Consider the following 14737-nt stretch of genomic DNA (forward strand, 5'->3'; position numbering starts at 1 on the left):
TGTTTAAACCACCACAGCAGGCAAGACTGCTTCTGAGCCAGCAAAACTAAGAGGTCGGATGCCATTTTGTAGTGCTGGCCTCAGTTGTCAGGCCTCAGCCTTTCTTAGGCAGCCTTACTTACATTCCAAAATCCAATCCTCCATAGAAAGATGACTCTACGACTAGCAGCCAGCTGATAGTGAAGAAGCGAAGATTTCTTGGCAAGATGTGGAGTCAAAAAATATTTACAGGGTTGGAGAAATGGCTCAGCAGTTAAGAGCACTGACTGCTCTTCCAGAGGTCCTGAGTTCAATTCCCAGCAACCACATGGTGGCTCACAACCATCTGTAATGAGATCTGATGCCCTCTACTGGTGTGTCTGAAGACAGCTACAGTGTACTCATATACATAAAATAAATAAATCTTAAAAAAAAAAGAATTCCTTGCTCATATACTTCAAGGTATAGACAAAAATATATTTACATTTAACCTTCTGGCTCTGACAAGCTGGAGTCAGAATTATAGAGGGTCAGGAACAGAAAAGGCAACTGAGGCCCAGAGTGGAAAGGCACCTGCCTGGGGCCCAGTGCTGTGGGCCACAGAGCAGAAAATAGAGTTTTGACCTCTGGATATTAAGTACCAACTGATATTTCCACCCCAGAGCTGGTGAGAACATTCCAGACCTCACAGGCAGGGCTTTATGGGGGTGATCCACCCCCCCCACCGCCAGGGCTGCCTGGACCCTAAAGGCACTGGGTCTGGAGCTGTGTGCACTCCAGATGTCCTCCTGCACCTGCCTAGTGTGGAGGAGAGAGGCCATCCCGGGCTGCTGTGAAGTGGTCCATCCCCCTCCCTCCCCCAAACTGCCTGGACCCTGATGGGAACAAGCCTGGAGCTGTGTGTACTCCATTCTGACTCAAGGAGGCAGTGATCTGTGCCCATGGCCACAGAGCGAACTCATTAAGTTTCCAAAACGGGGTGGGGGGTTACAAAGTTGCCCTGGAGCCAACCCTATCAAGAGCCTTTTTGGAAAGGCCTGGTGAGAAAACCAGTTTGCTTCAACAGCCCCATCTCCCCCAGGTTTCGTTTCTTTTCTTTTAAATCTGATGTCCCAGCTTTAACCCTGCTGTAGCCAGCTTTGGCTGTTTCTGAGACAAAAATGTCAAGACTCTTTTAACTAAGTAACCAACTAACTAACTAACTGGCTAATCAACTAACCAACTTCCCTCCCTCCTTCCTTTCCTCCCTCCCTTCCTCGTTCTCCCCCTCCTTTCTTTCCTCCCTCCCTTCCTCCTTCTCTCCCTCCTTCCTTCCCTCCCTTCCTCCTGTCTTCCCTCTCCCCTCCTTCCCTCTCCCCCTCCTTCCCTCTCCCCTCCTTCCCTCTCCCCCTCCTTTCCTCTCTTCTCCCTCTCTCCCTCTCTCCTTCCTTCCTTCCTTTCCTCCCTCCTTTCCTCCCTCCCTCCCTTCCTCCTGTCTTCCCTCTCCCCCCTCCCTTCTTCTCCCTCATTCCCACCCTCCCTCCTTTATTTCTATACCGAATCCCTGAAACTGCTTTCAGGGCTTGTGTTCCACTTTCTGCAGGAAGGCAGCCAATACCAACTAGAGTCCCCAGTCTGGCCCTGCCATCTTCCTAAGTCAGGTTCTGAATGACAGAAATGGTCAGCACTTTTGGTCACCATATAGGCCTTGGCTTTGTGAGTTAAGGAGAAATCTTTGTTGGTCATGGGGGTTGAGACCCTAAAGAGCTCCAGGTCACTGGATGAATAAAGGGAGAACAGATCCTGGAGCAGTGGAACTCTGAGGGAGAGTCTCGCCGTAGCTGTGTGGGCACCAGTTAAGGCCTGGCTGGTTCGGCTGGCACAGGGCATTTGAACATGCTCGTGCTGAGTGCTGTGTGAGGTTTAGTGAGGTACAGGCCCCAGTATCCAGCCTTTCCTTCCAGTCTGAGAAGGTTAGTGTATAATTAGTCTGTGCCACAGCCTTCAAGGAGAAGAGCCACCACAGAAGTCTGGCAGTCAGAGTTTCCCAGTAGGAAGTCCTACAGAGACAGAGGAGCCCAGGTGCCAGGAAGACTGAGGGGTGGGTTGGAAGTGAGCATGGGAATGGGATGGAAAGGAAGCCCCCCATGCTTTTCCCAGTGTCACCCCTGTCTCCGTGCCTAGCAGGTCCACCTTGTCCAGGTGTTGCAATGCCCCCAACTTTCTCTTCACCACCCAGAAGAACACCCCGGTTGAGACGAATCTCAGGTATGAGGTGGAGTCCAGTGGCTTGTATCACATCGACCAAGAGATCTTCAAAATGTTTCCCAAGGTACATACCTGACGTGGTCTGGGGGTGGAGTGGGTGGTCTGTGGCAGTGCCCCACATCTGCCAGCCTACTCTGCACTGCACCTCACTCTGCAGGTAGGTGCTTTGGTCTTGGCCAACCAGTGGTCTTCATCCACTGGGTTTCCCCAAGGAATCTTGTCTGGGCATGACAATACCATCTAGCCGTGGTTTGTGTGATTCGGGGCAGAAGGCTGGGGGGGGGGGGAGAGAGAGAGAGAGAGAGAGAGAGAGAGAGAGAGAGAGAGAGAGAGAGAATTAAATTTCTGCCTGTGGCATTGTGTGCTGAGGACAGTTCACACTCTCCAGAAGAGAGATTAATCACATCTCAATCCCTCACCTCCTGAGCAGGCATAAGAGGAAGGTAATACAAAGCAGGTGACAGCAGAAAGCAGGCCCAGGGCAGAGACAGCCCGAGTGTCAGCCACATCGGACAGGTGCTTGGTGTCACTGTGTACCCAGGCTTTTCTTAGCATTTGGTAGTTATACGTAGTGATTGGTTTTACTACCCCATTTTCATACACGACTAGAATGTATTTTAATCATATTCCTGCCAGTGCTTCCTCCACCACCCTCTCTCATTCCCTTCCCATGCCCCTTCCCCTTCCCAACGAGTCCCCTCCCATCCTTTCTCCGTTAGTAACTCAATGGGGTTGCACACAGGAGCATGGGCAACCACCCCTGTGAGCAGCCTAGCTAGCAACTGCTAACTGCCTACACATTCTCTGGAAGGGCCGGGATTCACAAGTCCATCCCCACTGCGTCACAGCACGTTGACTGGTCCATTCAAGAGCGCCACCATCATGCCTTGCCTAGTTACCCAGACGACCACCAGACAGCATCCCGCCAAACTCCGCCCTATGCTAGGGTTTGTTCGTTGCGCCCCCTCTCCTTTCCACAACATTCCCTGGGCCTTGAGGAAGGTGCTATGCGTGTCCATTTATGGTTGGCCATTCTCAGCCCTTAGTCTAGCTGTCTGTGCAGGAGTACACGCTGCCCACTGCAGAAGGAGCTTCTCTGAGCAAAGCTGACATCAACACTTACTTAATAATTATTCAGAAGGCCATTTGATGGGCACATCATGCACATTTAGGATACCAACAGCTACAGCTAACTGGGCCCTAGGACCTCCCCGTTTTTGACCAGGTTTGTAGGATCAGATGTGGATTCTCTTCTGTGTGACGGGACCAGACCATGGTTGGTTGTCTCCACAACAGACCCGCCACTACTATTCCAGCAGGCGCATCTTGACTGGCCAGTTGTTATCGAAACACATGGTGATCTTTTCTCCCTTTAAAGTCCTGATCTCTTTGTGACACTGGGGTTCAGAGCAGGCAAGGGTTTGGTTGCTTATGACACATCTACAGTGTGAGAGATGCTGTGTAAAGGTGGGCTGGCCAGTGAAAGCACAATAGCTCCCTGCTCATGGGCTGCAGAGCAAGATATCCACATCCGAGACTCATGTAGACCACTGAAGCCGATAGCTGGTAGAGATCCAAAATCTGAACTCTCAGAGGGAGGGAATGCAGAAATTGCACTTTGGCTGGTTCTGTGCTGTTGGGGTGGTATGGCCTCAGCAGAGAGGGGGTGGTAAGGCCACATTCATGGCTGTGTTCTGGAAGGGGAGCTATGGCATGCCCTGCATGTTTTAGCGCCTCAGGGGAAGTGCTAACAGGATACAACCAGAATCCCTCTGTGTGCCCAATTGCTGATACCAGAATGATTTGGTGAGACTTGGGCTCGGGGAATGAGCCAAAGGGTACAGCAGTGCTGGAACAGGGGGTGCTGAGTCCCTAGGTGGGTCTTCCAAGGCCCAGAGTGTGAGGCAGGAGGAAGATAAACCTGTGTCTTAAGCAAGTCTTAGCACCATTTGATGTAGCCTGGGCTGGCCTACGGGCCTACGGGAGAGCCAGGGCATGAACTACTGAGATTAAGAGATACATCAAGATCTCTACACCTTCTTTTCTGGAGAGGACCAGATAGTAAACAGCTGTGCGGGTCACCAGCACCATGCTACTCGCCACCACGGTCCCAGCAGGAAAATGGCCATGATCATGTGGAAACTAACGAGGGAGGTTTCGTCTTGGTGGCTTAGACATCAGAAGTCTGTGTAATTATCACGTGTCACACATCTTCTTTGAGTGGCTTCAAACAATTTAAAAATACAAATGTTATTTTCAGCTTGCTGGCTATACAAAGACAGGTGGTAGACCAGATGTAGCCTGTGATTTTCCCGCCCCTCAATCATGGCACATGGCAGCTTCCCTTAGTATAGAGATGTCTCTGGGGTTTGAAAAGGTCAGCTTCCCGGTCTCCTGTCCACCAAGAGATTCTTATTCTTATTTCCAGACCATTCTTGGTTTGCAGGTGTTTAAGAAGCAGCCATGGAAAACACCAGAAACCCTAATGACTTCTTCCTAAGACTACTGTGGCTTGTTCTGCCTCTCCCCCTATTGACTGTGAGACCCCAGTGCGTTCTCTGTCCTGGTCCTCTGGACCTGTCCCCACAGAGAAAGTGGGTCACAGAGCTGAGTGTGCCTCAGAGGGTCATGACAACTCCTTCTAGTTGAGCTTAGTTCCTAATGCAATGTGGCTTCCTGTGAGACGCTCAGCAATTGGTTGGCTGGTGGGTGCTGGGGGCTGGCAGGGCAGTCCTGCAGACTCCTTGGTGTCAGAACAGGAAGAGTCACCTAATGCAGGAGGCCTCTCATTCCCACTCCTCAACTGTGACTTGAATTCCCCTTTCTTTCACATTCCAGACAAAGCTACCCTGTTGGGTAGAGCTTATAGAGTGGGATTTTTTGGGAGGGAAGGCAGCAGGTGTGAAGCCTCAGACGAAGGTGGGGGTGGCACTGGTTGTGACACCATGCATGTTCCTCTCCAGGAAATGCCCTACTACCGCTCTCAGTTTAAGAAGTGTGCTGTGGTGGGCAATGGCGGCATCTTGAAGAACAGCGGCTGCGGGAAGGAGATCAACAGCGCTGACTTCGTCTTCCGGTAAGGGGCACCGGCTGGGATTACTGTCATGCCTCATCCACCCACCTTACTCTCTCCTTGAGTGATGGCTACTCTTGGTTGTCAACTTGACTGGAATTAACTAAAACACAAGTGGCTGGGCTCATCCGTGAGGGTTTTTTTTCTTCCTTAGTTAAATCATTTGAAGTGGGAAGACCCACTTTTAGTATGGTCCTTTTGAGGTGGGAAGGTCCACCTTTAATTTGGGTCACACCTTCATCTGGCAGCCTGTAGAAAGGACACAGGAGAAGGAAGTTCACTCTTCTTGCCTGCTTACTCTCCCTCTTGCTGGAAAGTCCACCCGTTCACTGGCATTAGAGCCCACTTCTTGCAGACTGAAACCAGCTGGGACATCCAGCCTTGTGGACTGAACTACTACTGGATTCTTGGGCTTTCCATTGGTAGACAGCCATTGTTGGACTAGCTGAACCACAGCCCATAAGCCATTCTAATAAATCCCGTATATTTATACATGACTCCCCTAGAATATGAGAAGCTGAACGTGATACAGATGTTGGTATCAGACATGGTTCCAGAACAATAGAATATAAGGATTTTTTTTTAAGTATCTGGAAAAGGTTTTCTAATTTGCCAACACCTACAGTTTCCTCAAACCTCTTCTAGAAGCTCAGAGATTACTGAAAGCTGTATGAACTATTTTACAGACTTAAGGAGACAAATGCTTTTGATTATCCTGGCTTACCAATTGTGAGAGACAGCACATTTGGTGACTCTGCGTGCAAAGCTTTTTGACAATCTGTAAGAAGAAAAGGAAAAATGAGGCTGCTGGGTGATTGCTCCTGGCATCTCTGGATGAACTGACAAGGGAAGAGAATGAGCTCAGTTATAAAATTAATCAACTTTAGGCATCTTAGGATATGGTGAAGAACAACAATGAACTTTGATAAAATTGACCTGCCTCAGATGCACATAAACAGTGCACGTTGCTGTAAAATAAAAATAAAGGCTTCTTTTATCCTGCACTAGGTGCCATCCCCGTAGTGCCCATGACATCTGTTGGATATCTTCATCTCAGCCAGCAAAGCGTCTCGCCTAATTAGCTCCAACCCCTATCACACTGCTGATGGCTACTCTCTGAGCCTGGCAACAATCTCTCTACCCATCTAGTTCCCAAGGCAGGTTGTCACCATGACAGACATACACATCCCAATTCTGTGGCGGCCCAGTGTGTACAGCCACCACACGCTCTCTTGAACTCAATTAAATCGCCACATGAAAGAACACACAACACAATAACCTCTGATCCAATGGATAGGATATAATTGCCCACTTAGATAACATACAGTTTGCTCATCTAGACACACAAAGCCCCGTACACATCCATCCCTTAAGAATATTCATAACAACCTGCAAACGTGCAGAGAAAAATCTTAACATCTGCCTCCATGTTCTCTCAGCTGCTTCTCCTCTCCGCCTCACTCCAATCTCCTCCTCCTCTCTAAAACTTTTCTCCTGCCCAACCTTCCTTCTCACCCAATGACAGGCCTCGTTCTTTCTTGTACCTGCCTTCACCTGCATAATGACATCATCCTACAGTGTAAAGGTTTCTAAATGTGTCATGGAAGAGACTCTTCCCTCCAGTAGCCACAGAGCTCAAGTTATGGAAGATCTAACTAAAATCCTCATTATAAGGTTGGCTGAATTACAGAGAAAATTCGTGCCAGCCTCAGTGGTTAAAGGAATGACATTCACTGGTAAAGAATGGGATCTTGTAACTTGGGGTATAAATGTGTGTGTTTGGGGAACGCTACTGAAGCTGAGAGCTGTCAGATTCTCAAGGGTTTATCTCACCCGAGGAAGGACCCTCTTTATCCGTGGCACAAGATGTACTCCCACCCTCACCCACTGAAATATTTCCCTTTCCACCTTTGGCTGAGGAAATTAATCCTTCATTGTCTGCTGAGCCAGCAGTGACTTTCCTTGAAGGAGATACCAGCCCAATACTGATGTCCCTTAGGTCCCGCCAAGAGTTGCCTCTAGACATAACAAGACTTAAGGCCAAGAAGGCTCCTAGAGGGTAAAAAGAAAGTGAAGTCCGTGAGGAGAGTTTTCACTACTAAGGAGCTTAATGAGTTTGCTAATTCATTGAAGAAGAAGTCTGGGGAATGTGTGTAGAAATGAGTTCGAAGGGAATGGGACAATGGTAGACGGAACATAAAACTGGATCAGTCTGGGTTTATTGATACGGGCCCACAGATTGGAAATTCTGAGTTTAATATGGAAATTTGCACAGTTTAAAAGAAAGACGTGGAATGTTTATTTAAATGATTGGTTGGAGCATTTGTCAAAAGACGACCCACTGAAAAGGAGTTGGAGATTCCTGATATCCCTTGGCTTAGTGTTGATGAAAGGACTTTAAGGCTCTGGAACTTGCAATGTTAGAGTGGATACACTGTGCAGAGCCTAACCCTCCACAAGGGGAAGGCCCAGAAGACATGGCCTCCACTAATCCTATAAGACACAAACTGGTGAGGGGGCCCCAGCACATTTGAAGAGCTTTGTTGGTGACCTTTTGCTTGTGCCAGACCTTGGGGTGGGAGACTGCTGCCCAGTTGGTTGAATTAAATACGATGGGTTTAATTGGGCTGCCAAGTAGCAGAGGCCAGCTGGTAGCACTGAATTACCAAAGGCCAGGTGATCTTAGTCAAATACAAAGCAGTGTTATAGTGGCCTAGACCATAATTGGCAGCACAGGGAAAGTGATTTCTATGATGAAATGACTCATGGACCTTTGGTACTGGCTTATCAATCATGGTGTTTCCAGGCATGGGATAGATAAGAAGCCTCCTCCTGCATTTTTGTTTGGTCTGTGTAAGTGGAAAAGTTGTCAAACAAATGAAAGAAATGCTCCACTGGTTTGTGGCAAAAGGGAATCTCAGCCATGAACCAATTTCCAGACTCGAGCCAGTTTGCAGACCCTTGAATAGAGGGATGACCAGGTTCTCCTGAGGAAGGACCTTGATAAAATACCTAAGAGTTTTATATTAGCCTATCTTCCACCCTTTCCCAGAGGGATCCTTTTACAAGGGTAACTGCACTGAGGGGAAGGAAAAAAATCAGATTTTCAGGGTCTACAGGATACTTGTTCTGAATGGATGCTGATTTAGGGAAACCCCAAGAAACATTGTTACATGAAGTTGCCACAATGTTTCTTGGGGTCTCCCTTGGGTCCATTCACCAAGGCTAGATGGGCCACAGCCTGTAAACCATTCTAACATGTATATTCATTATGAGTTCTGCTCTTCTAGAGAACCCTCACTAGCAGCTCCTTGTTGTCTCAGGGTTCTATCGCTGCGAGGAGACACCACAACCACAGCAACTCTTATAAACGAAAACACTTAATTGGGCCTGGCTTACAGTATGCAGGCAGACGTGGTGCTGTAGAAGCTGAGAGTTCTACATCTTGAGTCGAAGGCAACAGAAAGAAACCGTGTGCCACACTGGGTATAGCTCGAACATAGGAGATTTCAATCTGCCTCCACATCCTCCCTCCAACAAGGCCACACCTCCTAACGGTGACATTCTCTATGGGTCTGGGCCAATGACATTCAAACCCCCATAATTGTCATGCCACATTATTTTTTTAAGGGTTCTTGGGATGGATGTCCCTAGACTTACTTGGTTAATCCAGAATTGCCTCTTCATCTCAGGATCCTTAGTGCAATCTCGGTGTCCTTTCTGCCAATTAGGGCACACATCCCGGGTTTCAGAGATAGTGATGCGGTTGCCTTGGTGACCCCACTCTTCCTACCTTAGCGGCTTTTACAGGTCACACTGCACACAGTTCTGCAGCTCTGTAGTTCAATAGTGATTTCCAGAGGGTGTCTCTGACTATCCCGCAGGCAGCTGGTTCTTCTGCCGGCTGACCTTTGCTAATTCCTGCCCTCGCTCAAGCATGACTTCCTCAGGGAAATCTTGAGTCCTCAGACAAGGGGATGGATGCTTCTGCTTCTCCCTGCTTGCATACCCTTACAGAGACCCAGGGATGACCACAGCTTTCAAGGACTTGTTTTTTGATGATAGTTTCGATATTTCCACGGTTTTAACTTGAGTGAGACTAAGGATGGATTTTTTTTTTTTTTTTTTTTTTTTGCTGTTCTGTTGTGAGCAGAAATAACCTTTGTCTCTTAGCCAGCCACAGAGGTCCTGCCTAGCTGGTGCTCATGGCCTCTTTCTGACCAGTAAGCCCATCCTTTCCTTCCTCTCTCCCTCCCAGCCACTTGCAGGTAACTGACTAACTATGTGAGGCTGTCTCTCTGCAGGTGCAATCTGCCCCCTATCTCAGGGATATATACCACAGATGTGGGAGAGAAGACAGATGTGGTCACCGTGAATCCCAGCATCATAATTGACAGGTCAGTGCTCCTCTTTCTGGAGTTTTGTGAATTTTTGGTGGCTGCCAGTCACTTGCAACCACTGAGCGGTGGGAATATGGTTGGTCCTGATTGACACATGCCAGCTGTCCACAGGAAGAACTCATACAAACAAAGGGATTTAACACCTCTTGTTGATTTTTACACCAGTCATATGCTAAAGTGATAGCATCTTTATATTTGGATAAAATCTGACGTATTTTTTTTTAACAACTTCCCTCATTTCTTGTTCATTTCCACACATGGGGCCTGTACTGTATTTCTTCTGGGCAGTACAGGTCTGAGCGGTTGCTCCCAGAGGTGGTCAGGAAGCCATCAGGTGTGCTGGGAGCGGGCAGTGTCCAGGTATAAAGGTGCTCCTGCAAAGATACCAGCTCTCTTCTGGCTCCCCTCTGCCGGTCTGCCTGAGAGGTCTGCAGAAGCTGCTATGTTGGAACCCCTGCACATAGTCAGTCTGGCTAGAGGGTGGGCAAGAGGGACAAGAGACAGGGAGGAGTGGCTAAGTTATACCAAATGCCAGGAGCCAGGAGCCTTTAGAGAACAGAGAGCTACAGATGGTCACCGGAATGACATGTAGGCAGAAGGTGAGATACCAAGGAGGGGCCCAGACATGCCAGGCAGCTGGGTCAGGTGGTCACTCCAGTCTTAGGGAAGGGAGAGCAGGGGAGTGAAAAGAGGCCTTCCCAGTCACAGCCTCAGTGCCTTTCTTGCCTGCCCTTGTCCTTTAAGTTGCACACTGGTGTCTCCCTGTAGCCATACACTAGTTATTCATCCCGTGCTGTCTCTTTTCCTGTGCCCATTTACAAAAACAACAGCAAAAACCAAAAAAAAAAAAAAAAAAAAAAAAAACCAACAAAACAAATCAAAACAAAACAAAATCAATACGGTCTTTGAGAAGTGCCATATTCCTGGGAAGCATGAGGTAGCTCAGCGGGCAAAGCCTCTTGCTTCCCATTCCGACCTGAGTTCAATCTCCAGGGCCCCCATGATGGAAGGAGAGAACGGACTCTGCAAGGTTGTCCTGTGCACTCTGTCATGTGTGCCCCCCTCCATGAATAAACAAGCACATAAATAAGAAAAGGAGGGAAGGGGACGCTAGGTGACCCACCTTTACAGGAGGGAGAAGGGGATAAAAGGGGTGAGGTATGGGGTGTTAGGGTGAGGCTGAGGATGAGGGCTGGGGTGGGGAGGGTGGGCTGCCAGGATGCACAGGGCTTGCTGCTGCTCACTCTGCCACTCTGCAGGTTCCACAAGTTGGAGAAGTGGCGGCGGCCCTTCTTCAGCGTGCTGCAGAGGTACGAGAACGCCTCGGTGCTGCTGCCGGCCTTCTACAATGTGCGCAACACCCTCGTGTCCTTCCGAGTCAAGTACATGCTGGACGACTTCCAGTCGCGGCAGCCCGTCTACTTCTTCCATCCTCAGTACCTGAGCAGCGTGTCGCGCTACTGGCTCAGCCTGGGCGTGCGCGCACGGCGCATCAGCACCGGCCTCATCCTGGTCACTGCGGCCCTGGAGCTCTGCGAGGAGGTGCACCTGTTCGGTTTCTGGGCCTTCCCCATGAACCCCTCCGGCTTCTTCATCACGCACCACTACTATGACAATGTCAAGCCCAAGCCCGGCTTTCATGCTATGCCCTCGGAGATCTTCACCTTCCTGCGCATGCACAGCCGCGGCATCCTCCGCGTGCACACAGGCACCTGCAATTGCTGCTGAAAAACAGGCCCACCACGGGTGTTTCAGCTCCTGTCCTCCTCCCCGAAGGATCCCCTGTCCCTGCCATTATGGCTGTTGTCACTCCCTAAGGATTTAGGGTTTGTGTTTGGGTCCTGGGGAGGGAGGCAGGGAGACATTCATTTAACAGGATAGAGCACAGATCCAGGTCTCATTCAGACCTTTGGCTGCCCGAGTTTCATACGGGGAACTCAGCCATAAAGCACCATCTTGAAACTCACGGCCTGGGTGCCAGCCCTTCCAGGGAACAAACAGTATGAGTGTCCTAGTCACACCACCTGGCTGAGCTCAAAAGACTTCAGGGATATCTAATCAAAACCCGTGTTAGCATATCCCCACGAGTCCAGGAGCTGAGAGCCATGCCCTTTAAAACAGCTCTTGGACACACACAGCCTTGGTGCCTCTAGGTTCCAGCCTGCATTTAACCTTTGACAAGAAGGAAATAAACCAGACCAGCCATTTGCACTAAGATCTTCAAGCCAGTGTTATCGACTCCGTAAGTGCTTAGCAATTTGCTTCCTGTTCTGTCTCCCTATTTTCAGCTCCATTTTAATCAGGAGTTATTTATAAAAGATCGGTTCCTCTTTATGTCCCTGAAGACTGCAGAATCTTGTTAAACTGTGTTCCTGAATAGGAATCGTCAGCTGGGAAGCGCCTTGTCACGTGAGCCTAGTGGATGGCAGCTAGCAGGGGCTTTGACACCAACACCCTTGCTGTTTCTGTGGTGAAGGTAGCACACCCAGGGGACGTGCCTGCTGTCTTCAAACACAGAATTCACCAAGTCTGGGGTTAGGGAAATCAGCTGTGCCTAGGCTAAGAGGTCATCACCATCAGAAATGCCTTCCAGCTGCTTCCTCCTATGTATGTCCACCCTAAGTGCTATGGTGCCTAGTGGTCACTTGAATTGCTTTGTGGGACTGTGGAATGTTTGTGGAGAAGGCTTTCCCCTGCATGCCTTTTTCTCTGGCCCTTTCCCTCTCTCTATCCTCTTCCTCTTTCCTCTCTTCCCTGACATGTTTAAAAAGCCTGTTCTGATCTGGTTGGTGGTTGTGCCGGGGAGGACTCCTTGACAGAAGAATCACCTCTGTCCTCTGCGGAGGAGCAGACAAATCACATCTACACTTCAGCCCGGCATGCCACTCTGAGGAGGTGCTCTGAGAAAACCCTGGGCGGGCCTTCTGCCTGACCTCGCTTTGCAGGTATCAGCACAGGCTCTGCTGAGAAAGACAGGAGAGAGCTGGCCCAGAGGCTTCTGACCAGCTCGAGCTCCCTCCCTCCTCTGACTTTCCTGAGGCTGTTTCCTTTGGCAGGTTCCATGGAGCTCAACTGTCTGGGTGCTGTCTTTCTGAGCTCTGACTGACTGGGAAGCCCAGGAGGCCTAGATTCCAGTCTGTGGGATATGGGGTCATGGAGCAGCTGCGGAAGCACGCCAGGCAGCATACTTAGGTAAATCGGCAACTACCACACAAGGGCAGGGGTGCACATGGCTTTCTGGCTATTTCTGCCTAGGAAGGAGTTCTGAGAATGATCTATGTTAACTGAGATTTACAGTCAATGTTCACAGCCAACCGAACCCATGGAAAGTCAGAGCTAGAAGGTTTCATAAGGACGGATTTATCCCACTTAAGGGGACAGACCCAAAACAAAGAGGTGACATCAGTAGCCAGACTGAGTGATTGCTGGGGACAAAGCCCTCTTTCTACCTGGGGAATAGGTGGGCAAGAACCTGGTCAGACATCAGGGCCTCCTTAGCTAAGGGTGCTTAGAACCTGCCCTACCCAGAGTCCTCACAAGAGGTGGGGATGGTCCATTCTGTGACCTATGTGAGGGTTTAGGACATCCTCTTGACTTATGATGGCATCTCTGCCTATGAGTTTCAAGGCAGAAGCCACCTTTCCTATCCCTCAGGATGTCCCCTTCCTCGTCCCTTCAATTAGAGGCTTCGGAAGGATTTGTGGGCTCTCCACAGTGACTGTGATGTGTTAAAGCCTCCGTTTCTTTGCACTGTCTTTCTGTGGCAGGCCCAGTGCCGACCACTTTCCCATCATCACCGTAAGACCACTTCAGGTAAAGAGGCCATTGTGGTACAGGTGAGAGGCTGAGGTGTAGTGACTTGGAGCAGGTGACACTCACTCATGGACAGACCTCCAGTGGAGGGCTTTGCAGAACTCATAGACTGTGATCCAAACCTGGGGTCCAAGAGGCAGCCTCTGTTTGTTGGCACCTCCCTCCAACCCTGACCCCTACAACAGTTTTGACACCTGGTGCACTGTTGCCCTGGAGGAGAACTAGGAGCACCTCTATATTTTGGAGGCAAATAGAGATGCCTGAAAAGGGTCCATGTTAAGGGACAGCATGAGCGGTTTTTCCCAGGGCACCTGGCAAGCTAGAGGCTCTCTGGAGACTTGCCCAGTCCCCTGACTCTCAGACCATATGCTTTCTGCAGCAGTCAGTACGTGTAACACTTATCAAAGGCCCAAAGAGACACGAGCATTGATTCTGGGACCCCTCTGCCTCTGTTCCTTCCCACAGCCAATTAAATTCTAATTTAAGGACATCAATTCCCCATGAACGAAGCAACTCCTGTGCTGTACTCTGTGCTAAATGCACTGGCAGGCTTCACAGCAAGTAGGTGACTCAGCGCTTAGGCAGGCAGAAAGGAAGGAGGCTCAAGGTGAGGCCAGCTTCTGGAACCTTCTGGTGACGGTGCTGATGCATCTCTGCCCGGACTCTGAGAGGCATGAACAACCCTGGATGTTGCTGAGTCTGGGAAGGAAGCAGAGGCCGCAGAGCTTCCTACCGACCTCAGCCACGCATTACTGAGCGTTACTGTGTGTGCCTGTGCTGTGTATACACACACTGTGTATGTGGTGTTTGTTCATTATGCCAGGGGATGTGTGAAGATCGAAGCCGCCCTTCTGGCACTTCTCATGTGCATGCACCGATGCAAAAAGAAGCCCCTGTCAATCACTCACAGAAGCACAACATGGGGAGGGCTCTCAAGACCAGACTCTCGATTTCCAGGGAGAGAAGGAGGAGGAGGGGGAAGGGACAGGAGGGAAACGCAAGTCCAGTCCGAACCCTGAACATCAGCAGCATAGCCATTGCTGAAGAAGGTGCTATGCCTTAGGGCTCATCCTTGGCAGCCAGGTGACATTGACAAGCTTGGCTCCAGGTAGGACCTCAGGCTACTGGTGTTTCCAGGACCAAGCAGATGATGCAATGTTGCACAAGGCTTGGGACAATACCAGCACAGACAGACACCGGGTAAGCCCAGGTTCTTCTGCCCAGA

General features: G+C 49.8%; 1 protein-coding gene across 9 annotated transcripts in view; it reads left to right on the top strand.

Annotated features, from left to right (window-relative positions):
* The window catches only part of St8sia5 (ST8 alpha-N-acetyl-neuraminide alpha-2,8-sialyltransferase 5), a 62750-nt gene extending 50827 nt beyond the window's left edge, over positions 1 to 11923 (top strand). For 6 of the 9 annotated variants that reach the window (XM_039097012.2, XM_039097011.2, XM_063277495.1 and 3 more), the window contains 4 exons: positions 2143 to 2290; positions 5190 to 5302; positions 9604 to 9696; positions 10959 to 11923. In XM_039097012.2, the coding sequence (XP_038952940.1) occupies positions 2143 to 2290; positions 5190 to 5302; positions 9604 to 9696; positions 10959 to 11427 (823 nt within the window). In that variant the 3' untranslated portion in view covers positions 11428 to 11923. The remainder of the gene's footprint in view (positions 1 to 2142; positions 2291 to 5189; positions 5303 to 9603; positions 9697 to 10958) is intronic. The other 3 variants (NM_001413108.1, NM_213628.2, XM_063277496.1) reach the window with 1 other exon arrangement.
* Positions 11924 to 14737: the final 2814 nt, after the last annotated feature.

Source organism: Rattus norvegicus, chromosome 18 (genome assembly GCF_036323735.1).
Source record: "Rattus norvegicus strain BN/NHsdMcwi chromosome 18, GRCr8, whole genome shotgun sequence".
In the NCBI taxonomy this organism is placed as follows: Eukaryota; Metazoa; Chordata; class Mammalia; order Rodentia; family Muridae; genus Rattus; species Rattus norvegicus.